General features: G+C 43.1%; 1 protein-coding gene and 1 pseudogene across 1 annotated transcript; one reads left to right on the top strand and one right to left on the bottom strand.

Moving 5' to 3' along the window:
- Positions 1 to 5,693: 5,693 nt before the first annotated feature.
- LOC109768025 (wall-associated receptor kinase 1-like) lies at positions 5,694 to 9,054 on the top strand (annotated as a pseudogene).
- A 114-nt stretch (positions 9,055 to 9,168) lies between these two features.
- LOC109768024 (probable NADPH:quinone oxidoreductase 2) lies at positions 9,169 to 10,293 on the bottom strand. Its single transcript, XM_020326756.3, has 3 exons — positions 10,071 to 10,293; positions 9,769 to 9,966; positions 9,169 to 9,663 (listed from the first exon to the last, which is right to left on the bottom strand). The coding sequence occupies exons 1-3, from the start codon at positions 10,186 to 10,188 to the stop codon at positions 9,329 to 9,331; spliced, it is 651 nt and encodes a 216-aa protein (XP_020182345.1). The 5' UTR covers positions 10,189 to 10,293; the 3' UTR covers positions 9,169 to 9,328.
- Between the last annotated feature and the right edge of the window lie 1,087 nt (positions 10,294 to 11,380).

The raw sequence follows: 11,380 nt of genomic DNA, 5'->3' as shown, positions 1-11,380 counted from the left end.
AGAACTGGGACTAAAGGCCTAGGCATTAGTAACAACCCTTTAGTCCCGGTTCCCCAACCGGGACAGATGGGCCTTATGAACCGGGACAAATGGCCCTTTTTCTACTAGTGAGGGTCTGCTAGACCGGTTGGTGCTCCCGGCTAGTCAGAAGGCGGCTAGTCAGAATGTGTTTTTGAGTTGATATATGTATTTACTTTATAAGACGTTCTTGAATAATGCAATAAAGATGGTTATGTGCATCGCTCACTGCAAAGGCAGGGGTAATCCTCATCTATTTATATTAAAAAGTACTTGACGGGATCATCAAAATAAAGATAATTAGCTTAAAAATCCCACAATAATTAGAAACATCCGACCTTTAATTTACCAGATTAAATAACCACACCGACCTTTAATTTACCAGATTAAATAACCACAGCCGGTAGATTGGAGTTGATGGGAATTACCCACCTATGCCATGGACAAATTTTTCATGAGCCTTTTCTGTTGATTAATTCCCCATAACTTATTCTACCCTAGAAAAAAGGTTTCCCATAACTTCTTTATTGAGCAATCGAGGCTCCACCCTCAAGCCGCCACCGCCTCTCCTTCCCTACAGCCGCTGCACCACCATGGGATCCTCTGTGAGCTAGCTGGACAACCCTTAGCTGAAGGCACCGCCAGCATATAGGTAATGTTCGTCTAGGTTTCATGATTTATTATATCAAATCAACTCTCCCTGTGTGCAATTCGTGTGATTAATTTGCGTTTCCGGCCGGCCGCGAGTTTATTAGCTTTCCTTGCTGTGTACTCCCTCCGTTCCTAAATATTTGTCTTTCTAAAGATTTTAAATGGTCATCACATACGAATGTATATAAACATATTTTAGAGTGTAGATTCACTCATTTTGTTTCATATGTAGTCACCATTTGAAACCTCTAGAAAGACAAATATTTAGGAACGGAGGGAGTACGTAAGTGTATTGCTAATTTTCTATTGAGCTAGCTAGCTTTGTGTATGCGGGCATCTTGCCAATTGATTGGAACCGATCTGGCTAGCTTTGTGCAGCTGTCAATCTGGAGCATGACGATCGATGTGATCTAGCGGACATAATGATCAGCGGAGAGCAAGATGATACGTACATATACCTAGCATGTAGACCGCGGATTTTCCATAGATGAACGACCGACGTGATCTAGAGGACATAATGATTTGCAGAGAGCAAGATTATACGTACGTATACCCAGCATGAAGACCATGGATTTCCAGTGGATGAACGACCGGCGTGATCAATTCGTGTGATTAATTTGTGTTTCCGGCCGGCCGCAAGTTTATTAGCTTTCCTTGCTGTGTACGTGAGTGTATTGCTTAATTTCTATTGAGCTAGCTAGCTTTGTGTATGCGGGCATCTTGCCAATTGATTGGAACCGATTTAGCTAGATTTGTGCAGCTGTCAATCTGGAGCACACTAGTAGAAAACAGGGCTTTGATTCGGCTAGAAAAGAGTATTAATCACATTAGTCCCGGTTCGAGCGGCTAGGGCACCGTACAGGCATTAGTCCCGGTTCAAATGGAACCTTTAGTCCCGGTTGGTGCCACGAACCGGGACTAAAGGGTGCGACGCCCATTAGTACCGGTTCATGGCACCAACCGGTACTAAAGGTTAGACCTTTAGTCCCGGTTTGAGCCACCAACCGGTACTAATGAGGTTTGAGGCATTAGTACCGGTTCATGGCACGAACCGGTACTAAAGGTCCCATTTTCAAACTCTACCCCCCCTCCCCCCGTGGATCGTCTTTTCAGTTTTGTAAAAAGCAAAAGAAAATGATAAAAACTTCAAAAATTAAAATCGTTCCAGATGTAGTTATGTTACTACATGTACTAATTAGGAAAATTTAAAAACTTAAATTTGGACATGTTTTGCAAAAAGTGTAGGAAAAATGTAAAACGGCTATAACTTTTGCATACGATGTCAGAAAAAAAGTATAATATATCAAAATGTTCAGCACGAAAATCCGCATCCGATTTTGACAGCCTACGGCTTGTTTGTAAATTTTTAGAATCCTCAAATTCTAAAAGGAAAAAAAAGTTATGCTCAAATTTCTGTTTTTTTTATTTTTGTTAAATCTGGTCAAACTATGGTCAAACTACTTATTCAAGAAGTATTAGTGTTACTAAATAATTATTCAAGAATATTAGTGTTACTAAATAATTATTTCAGTTTTTTTGAATTTTGGTCAAATCTGGTCAAACTATGGTCAAACTAATTATTCAAGAAATATTAGTGTTACTAAATAATTATTTCAGTTTTTTTGAATTTTGGTCAAATCTGGTCAAACTGTGGTCAAACTATGGTCAAACTACTTATTCAAGAAATATTAATGTTACTATTCAATTATTGTTTTTTAAAACAATAGTTTCAAACTCAAACAGTGAAATGTGTGACTTCATGCTCAAGCTAAATTCCTGAGGGTTAATAGGATTGACATCTTACTATTGTCAGGAAAACAACAAGTGCAGACTTGGAAACGAGGGAGAATAGAACCCGGAAGTTAAGCGTGCTCAGGCTGAAGTAGTGAGAGGATGGGTGACCGTCCGGGAAGTTAGATGATTTGGAATGATGAGGGGTGATTAGAGATTAGAGGTTAAAATAATTCAGAAATTTGAAAATCAAAAGAAAATTTAAAAAAAATTCATAAAATTTCGATGTGATCTAGCGGACATAATGATCCACAGAGAGCAAGATGATACGTACATATACCCAGCATGTAGACTGCGGATTTCCCATAGATGGACGATTGACGTGATCTAGAGGACATATATACCCAGCATGAAGACCACGGATTTCCCGTGGATGAACGACCGGCATGATCTAGCGGACATAATGATCAACAGGTCCTGACGCTCGCCCTCTACAGATGACATAAATTACGACACATAAGCTATCCTACATGTATGTCGACGATGTTGCCCAGGAGGACCACATGCACAAGCCCTCTAGGTGATTGAGCTACCCACCGGTAAGTGCATAAAAATATATTTTATCGCATATGGTCTATAATATTGTGATATATTTTGATTAATCTTTTTTTCTTATGTATTACACTCTGTAGACCCGAGCAATTACATTATATGAGTTATGCAGTATGTTGGATGCAATTATTTGATACGCCTTTTATAGATGCATTGTGTACACGGAAGATCATGCTTATGCTTATGTATGGGTATCTCCTCCTCAGCTCTGCCAACACCTGTATGGTATCTGGTGATGCGTTGCAGAAGAATCACAACTTGACCTTGAACATTTTTTTTTGTGGGAGACCTTGAACATTATTAGGTCTGCAAACTTATCCACATAAATAATGGGCAAACATAATGAGAACAGCTTGGACATAGAGAAATAATGGAACGACTTCCTTCTCATGCTTGGACTGGGAGGTCATGTGCGCAGACTGCTAGGAAGTTAAATAAATTTCCGTTTAGCAGCAAGGAGAGCTGCATGTACCTTCCTATGTACCAACTCAAACCATATAGTATGCATTTAAGATGGCAGTGTATTTTGTTCATTTTTTCTTTGTGCTGGAGTGATCTGTTTTTTTTCTATGTTAGTCTACTCTTCAGAAGTCGAATGATTTATACAATGTTATAGATAATGATATTTATGTCATTGTTCATTTGAAGCTTGATACTGTTCAGAAGTTGAATGATATATGCCAATATGTAATAGACCGAATGCTATTTGTGCCATTGTTCATCTACGGCTTGAATTTAATTAGGTCTCGGCAAGAAAATTTTGAAAGGCTTGGAGGTGGAGCAATAATACATCATTTCCTTCTCATGTGGTAGGGCGCCTCCCATGTTTTCGATAACATGACATACATGGACAGGGTGCTGAAGGAGAACCAAAGGTACAACACACGTAGGCGAGTGACCAATTCAGCGAGTCTTTACTGTTAGCCGTTCAAGCAATCGTAAAATAATTTCTTCCAACAACATTAAATGAACTTCTCGATGCAACTTTTTTTGAACATAACTTCTCTATGCAACTTGGTATAGATGAAATTCCTAAACAACATGGTTGCCCAAGCAATCTTTTTAGGACAGCTGATAATAATCCGATTCCATTGTTGGTAAACCTTATATCAAACTTTTGTTGGTGTGATTTTTAAAATCAAAACTAAAGGCTATAAGTATGTGATTCTTCTCTAGAGCTCTTTGTCTATACTAAAAACGATGTTAGGTTTTAATTTTGTCTGAAGTTTCTATTTGTTTGATAGGTATAGGTGTGTGGAACATCAGAGTTAGGATGTGTGAACTACTACATGCGACACTGCTCTCCTAGATTTTTGCATATAACACTAACTTCTTTGTCTCTTTGTGACTTAAGGTATATAGCAACCTACATTACAGAAAAAACATATCAAAATACTGGCCATGTTACAAATAAGGTTTATCAAAATTAGACAATCCATAGGAAAATAGCCTGAGGTTTGTATTGAAAAGAAGATCAATTAACATCAGGGTAAAAAAATAATGCATATTATCACATAAGCATACAACTATATCATGCCCATGTGATGATGTATCTATGGTATTGTGATGGATTTGGCCGGCGCAGATTAAGCATAAATGTCTCGAATAGAGATCAGAAGTGGATCGCCAATTGAAAGAGCAACTTGACTATGTTGACGAATATGATAAAAAGATAGGAGGGAAAGATATGCTGAAATTTAAACAGAAACTGCGTGTAATTTATGTTTTTCTACTGCATTACATTTGCATGCAATTCATAATTCCAGGAATTACTTATAATATTTTTTCCAAAGCTTGAATGGCCTTTTGACCACGCTTCTACTCTACCCTCCCACTCATATATGTATTTCCTTTCTATATAAAAAATAAGTGGCCCAACATGTATAGCTTTAGAATTTATATTTACATAAAGTAAGATCATCGTATAATCGATAGAAGATTAAAATGTTTAACATGACTGGTAATAAAAATTATAGTTCGCGAGGCATGCATAACTAGAAGGCAGGTGATAAATGGATAACATGTTTATTTATATCTAAATAAAAATCCGGCCATACCTAAGACAAAACTATGCTCGCAGAAGTCTCATATTTGCAAATGCCATCACATTTGATTCCAATTTTTCTTTAGACAAAATAAATAGTATGTTGGAATTACAAAACATTATAAATTCTAGCCCGCGCATCGAGCGGGCAACTCTGCTAGTTTTAAAGAAAAACATGAAACTTGGCATTTTGCCCTCATACGCCACCTAAAGGTTGTGGCCGGGGGCATCTTCATTAAGCAACATGGTGACGGCTTTCACAAAATGATTGAGTTTTTTTGCAGCTATGGAGACCTTGAGACGACGGTCTTTGGGCGGTAGGCAGCCGCGTTGAGAGCGGCGGTGCGCGTCTTTCCTCCTCGTTTCGTTTCTTGCCGTTGCGCTTGAATAAGTCAAATAACACGCCCGTGCATTGAACTGGCAAGGCTAGGCTGCTTTGACTGCAAGTTGGCCACTGGTCACATGCAGTAGTCTGCACAAGGAGAGTCAAGTGGCCGGCGCGGTTATCCATGTGGGAGTATAATTTGCAAGAGAGGGTGTGCAGGAGAGTCAAGTGGCCAGCCCAAGTACAAATATAAGTTGATTCCTTTTGGCATTCATTCATCTCTAGCTAGCCTCTTCTGATAGAGCAAGCACCATGACCACGCCCACCTCGCATTTCCATTCCCAGCCGCTGCTGCTGCGAGTGAGTCATCCTTGCCGCCGCGGCTGAAGGGGGTTGCCGCCGCAAGTGCGGCAACGTCGACATCCCCTTCCCGTTCGGCATCGGCATGGGCCCCGGCTGCTTCCGCGATGGCTTCGAGGTCCTCTGCAACCAATCCTACGATCCCCCTCGCCCCTTCCTTGCTGACAGCAGAATAAGCAACTACGTGGCCGACTCGTTTCCGCTGCTGGAGCTGCTGAGCATATCAGTTGCCACCGGCGAGGCACGAGTGTACGCCTCGGTCTCGTACCGCTGCAGCACAAATGACACCACGGCCTACTCCACGGAACAAGGTATCAAGTTCTACGGCACCCCGTTCGCCGTGTCGGCGACCCGTAATGTTCTCATCGGTGTCGGCTTGAGAGTCGACCCTGAACTGAGTTACGCGCCGCGGGGCATAGTTGGAGACTTTCCTAGGTTGTCTTGTGGTGCTCGAGATTACATCGGCAGCCTGACCGCGACGAACGACTCGTGCACGGGGCGGGGCTGCTGCGAGGCCACCTTCCCGCCCGGCGAGGTCGGCCCCGGCAAATACTTCATATTGCGTGTCGGCCCCAAGGACCCCAACAGATGGTGGAGAACCCACCCGTGCATCTATGGCATGCTGGTGGAGAAGTCAGGGTACAACTTCTCCACCCCCGACATGGAGGGTGACAAGACGCTACCCAAAAGGTTCCCTCGGGGCGTCCCCCTCGCGCTCGACTTCGCCGCCGGCAACACTTCGTGTCCGGCCCAAGGAGAGCCAGACTACGCCTGCGTCAGCGGCAACAGCTCCTGTGCCAATGCAACATATACAGATACTACTCCTGGCTATTTCTGCAAGTGCTGGGAGGGTTACGCTGGCAACCCGTACGTCACTCACGGATGCCAAGGTACATACTCCTACATACATACTCTATTCAGTCATTAGCAATTCGCTAACTAACTCCCCCAAGTGTTGATTCTTCAGACATTGATGAGTGCAAGCTCCCCCAAGTGTATAACTGCATAAGTGGGATATGCAAAAACGAGCTGGGAGGCTATGACTGTCCATGCAAATTTGGAATGGAAGGCGACGGCAAAGCGGGAACCTGCACAGATGTATTCCCTTTAGCTGCAAAGGTGACTGTGGGTAAGTACTACCTACACTACATGAATTCCTTGTTCTTAATTTCTATTTCTATGAATGACTTGGATGTACTAGTAACTTACAACCTACACATTCGCAAAAAAAAAAAACACTTACAACCTACATGACTCACTTGTCTTTCAAACCCATCAATAGGTAGAAGGGGACAAAGGGAGAGATGAAACTAGATTTAACCTGCTCAATTTTCAATCAACATGTTAATAGGTAGAAGTTCCTGTTTCTTTGCTCTGTGCGCCCAAATACTTACCTTGCCCACGCATTGTTTAGCTCTGGAGGGATATTTACCAAACCCATCAATGTCTTGCAAACCAGATGGAACTAGTGCAGCAATTGCAATCAGTTCCCAGGGGCGTCATTTTTGTGTAGAGAGAAGCTTATCTCCATCGGTAGTTTGTTTTAGATTTCGAGTGCATGAACAAAAGAAACTATTTACTTATACTGACCATTACTGCTAGATCTGTAATTGTGAATTTAGTGATATAAAGTAAGTTTGTTTTTGTTGTCCATCTAGGTGCAATAGGTGGTATTCTTCTCATGGCGGTTCTATCGTTCCTTGTTATTCTTCACAAAGAGAAAAAGAAGATGGAAGAATTCTATAGAAAGAATGGTGGTCCTATATTAGAGCAGGCAAATACCATTAAACTTTTCAAAAAGTGGGACCTAAAGCCAATTTTAAAGAATAGCAACTTAATTGGAAAAGGTTGCTTTGGTGAAGTTTACAAGGGCCTTCTTGACAATAAACAAGTTGCAATAAAGAAGCCCATCAATGGTAGCATGCAAGAGAATGACCAGTTTACAAATGAAGTCATCATCCAATCTCAAGTCATCCACAAGAACATTGTTAGGCTCATTGGTTGTTGCCTTGAAGTTGATGCCCCCATGCTGGTCTATGAGTTCATCTCCCAAGGTAGTCTCCATGACATTCTTCACGACAACAATAACAAGGTGGCTCTCAACTTGGATGCACGTTTAAGTATCGCTGCACAATCAGCGGATGGTCTAGCTTATATGCACTCCCAAGCAAACACTAGAATTCTACACGGTGATGTCAAACCAGCAAATATACTCTTGGATGATAACTTTGCACCCAAGATTTCAGACTTCGGCATATCTAGGTTGCTTGCGAGGGACAAGGAACACACTGAATCAGTCATCGGCGACATGAATTATATGGATCCTGTATATCTACAAGAAGGCATACTCACCGAGAAAAGTGATGTCTATAGTTTTGGAATTGTGATCTTGGAGCTTATTAGCAGCAGGAGGGCCATACATTCTGAGAATAATGGCTTGGTAAAGAGCTTTCTTCAAGCCCATGAGAAACACAAGAAAGCAACCGAGTTTTTTGATAAGGAAATTGCAATCACAGAAGATTTAGAGCTTCTTGATAATCTAGCAGGTATGGCCATGGAATGCCTTCGTCCTGATGTAGATCAAAGACCAACGATGATGGAGGTAGCTGAGCGGCTACACAAACTGAGTCGGTCTCGTAAGGTGCAAGATGTTTGTCACTAAGTTATTTTTTGACAAAACGCTTAAAACAGGAGCAGTGGAGCCTTCCTTTGGTTCCGACGAAATGTTGTAACTGTGTTTGTATGGTGGCCGAATGCTCGTAGGCTGCATTTGCAATTGTGTTTCTTAGGTTTTGTAACCATGTGTCAAAGCACTATATTTTTACCCAATATGTAACCCTGTGAAAATGTTGGCTCCAAACAACATTTTATTAGTAAATAGAGAGCAAGAAACAAATCCAAACTTTGCACATTGGTCTTCTTTACAAACTTGTGCTCCAGCGTTGTTGTTCTATCGTACTCTAGGCCTCCAGTTATATAGTACTCCCTTCATTTCATAATGTAGTGCATATAGATTATTTTTAAAGTCAAACCTCACAAACTTTGACCAAGTACGTAGAGAAAAACATTTCCTTCTAGAATGCCATACATATATCATTAAATTCATCATAAGATGTAGTTTCATATTTATGTATTTTGATATTGCAGATATAAATAGTTTTCTCTATAAACTTGGTCAAAGTTTGCGCAGTTTGACTTTTTAAAAAAATCTATGCACACTACATTGTGGAACGGAGGGAGTAGTAGATATTAAACGCGCAGTCGACACGGTCAGTCCCGTGTAATCAAGAGATGCTTTCTTTGTATGTTTGCGTATGGGTGCATAATCTTTTTGATTGGAAAGGGCCCTACTAACGGAAGAGTTGAAGTGCAGTATGTGAGGCGGAACTTCATGTGATGACTTGGGTCGTCGGTCTTGGCACATGCAGCAGCAGCACTTGTGGTGTTATTTTGCTATGTAATTTTAATACGTCATTGTTTAACAGCCCTTCATCGTATCACTTTTTATGAGCCATAGGCTTTGAACATCCCGACATGTTAACTAGCTCCATCCAGCCATCACAGCAGACACAGCACCACTAAATATACTAACTACCTTGTCCGGAGTTTGCAGCAGAGTCGTTGCCGTGGATGAGCCTGAGCGCGAACGCCCGGAGGGAAAGAAGGATCTTCCTCAGCAGCTCCCCAGTCTCCGGGTCGATGAGGTTGCCGTCGCCGTTGAACTTGCTCTGCGGATGGTGCGCCGAGACGAACCCCTCCGGCTTGTTGATGAAGTGGATGTCGAGGAAGACCCCGACCTGCCGGATGTGGTACGCCGACCTCTTGCCGCCGGACTTCCCTGACGCGCTCACTATGGCGCCGGCCCTGTCCGCCCACACGTTCGGTGGCCGCGACCCCCAGTCCAGCGCGTTCTTCAGAGGGCCTGCACACGTGGTTTCAGACTTTCAGAAAGCAAAAACACCTGTCGCTCGGTCTTTACGGGTGCAGGAAGCTGTGGTGTTGCCGGAACACAGTATACGCCGTGTACCTGAGATGGAGTAGTTGTACTCGGGGGAGGCGAAGAGGAAGCAGTCGGCGCCGCGGACCCTGTCCCGGAACTCCTCGACGGCGGCCGGGAAGGCGTTGCCGTCGACGTCCTCGAGGTCGGTGTTAAGGAGCGGCAGGTCGGAGATGTCGACGTGGTCGATCTGCAGCCCCGGGATGGACTCCTCGCACATCTTGGCGGCTTGGATACACAGCGACACGGAACGAACGCCTCAGTCTTAGAGTTACCACGATTGAGATGCGTACGCCTGCTGAGAGGCTAGGTGGTGGCGTTAGCTGGCTTACCGGCGCGGATGAGGCCGGCGTTGGCCGAGGCCCGGCGGAGGGAGCCGGAGATCGCCGCCACCGTCAAGACGGTCTTCGCCCGCTTCACCTTCGCCACCTCCGCCGACGAGCCGTCCATCCGTGCAGGGCTCGTTTCCTGATTCTCGCTGAATTGGAGCGTGGGTCGAGCAGTTCGGCTTGTTATGGCCACAAACCAAGGTGGAATGAAATGCGTACGCAGCTGTCTTGACCGGGCTGGAAAATGGCGATAGCGAGGTGTGTGGATAAAGGTATGGCGCAAATATTTTGGCACGTCATTACCAGCTTTGAATTGGGATTTTTTTAGTCTACCTTTGAATTGGAAGAGTCGATGCTTTCTAGTGTGTGGGCCATCCAAATGATCGTCTCTTTCCTGGTCCTATTGCTAGGATAATTTTCTTTCTCGTAGTGTCAGAATACGATATCACTAATTGAGGGCTACCCCTTACAAATGTTACTCCCATCTTTCAAGGTTGTGACAAATGGCGCACTGCATGTGCGCTACTTGTTGCAACCTGAAATTTTTTCTTTTCTCGTAAATATATTTATTCAAAACGTTTTGTCTCTTAAACTGTGCGTCTAAACACGAACCGTTTTCACCATTGATTCTCGCCTCGAGATCTTCAAAACTAGATCTCATATTAATAGATTTTGATGAACTTTTTTTCATGGAAAAAAACCAAGGTAAAAGCACTTTTTTTGTACTTCTAGATGTGCCTCTCACCGAAGCAAACATGTGCATCCACAAGAAACAAAGTTGTGCCTCTCGTGGAAGCAAATATGTAGCTCTCACGGAAACAAAAAAACATGCTCTTTCGCCGATTTTTCTTTTAAAAAAAATCTCCAAAACCTAGGAAAAACCAAGCAAAAACCGAAAAAATCTAGAACCCAAAAGCGTGTATAGAAAAATAAAAAAAAATCAGAGGGAGCACCACTAGTGCAGAATCCGGCTTTAGTCCCGGTTCGTAAGGACCTTGAGTCCCGGTTCTGCAACCAACACTAAAGGGTGGGGACTAAAGGTCCCTCCCCTTTAGTCTCGGTTCAACACGACCCGGGACCAAAGGCCCACCACGTGGCACGAGCCCGCACCGGGGGCTAGGGGCCTAAAGGAATTTTACAGAAAAAATTGATTTTTTTATATATTTTTCTTCTGATTTTCAAATTTCTGAATTATTTGATAATTTAATCTCTAATCATTCCTAATCACCGCTCAAGTGTGAAGCACTCATTCCAAATCGTCTGACTTCCCGGCCGTCACCCATCCCTCTCACTACTCCAGCCTGAGCATGCTT

This window comes from Aegilops tauschii, chromosome 3 (assembly GCF_002575655.3).
Source record: "Aegilops tauschii subsp. strangulata cultivar AL8/78 chromosome 3, Aet v6.0, whole genome shotgun sequence".
Lineage (NCBI taxonomy): Eukaryota > Viridiplantae > Streptophyta > Magnoliopsida > Poales > Poaceae > Aegilops > Aegilops tauschii.
Note: the sequence above shows the minus strand (reverse complement) of the source record. Positions and strands in the feature narration are given on the sequence as shown.

Bases quoted from the DNA above. Each gene is read 5' to 3' on its own strand.
- LOC109768024 (XM_020326756.3), bottom strand. From the start codon at position 10,188: ATGGACGGCTCGTCGGCGGAGGTGGCGAAGGTGAAGCGGGCGAAGACC. The intron at 9,967-10,070 runs GTAAGCCAGCTA...TGTGTATCCAAG, and splicing joins CGCCGGCCTCATCCGCGCCG to CCGCCAAGATGTGCGAGGAG. The intron at 9,664-9,768 runs GTACACGGCGTA...CCACGTGTGCAG, and splicing joins GTACAACTACTCCATCTCAG to GCCCTCTGAAGAACGCGCTG.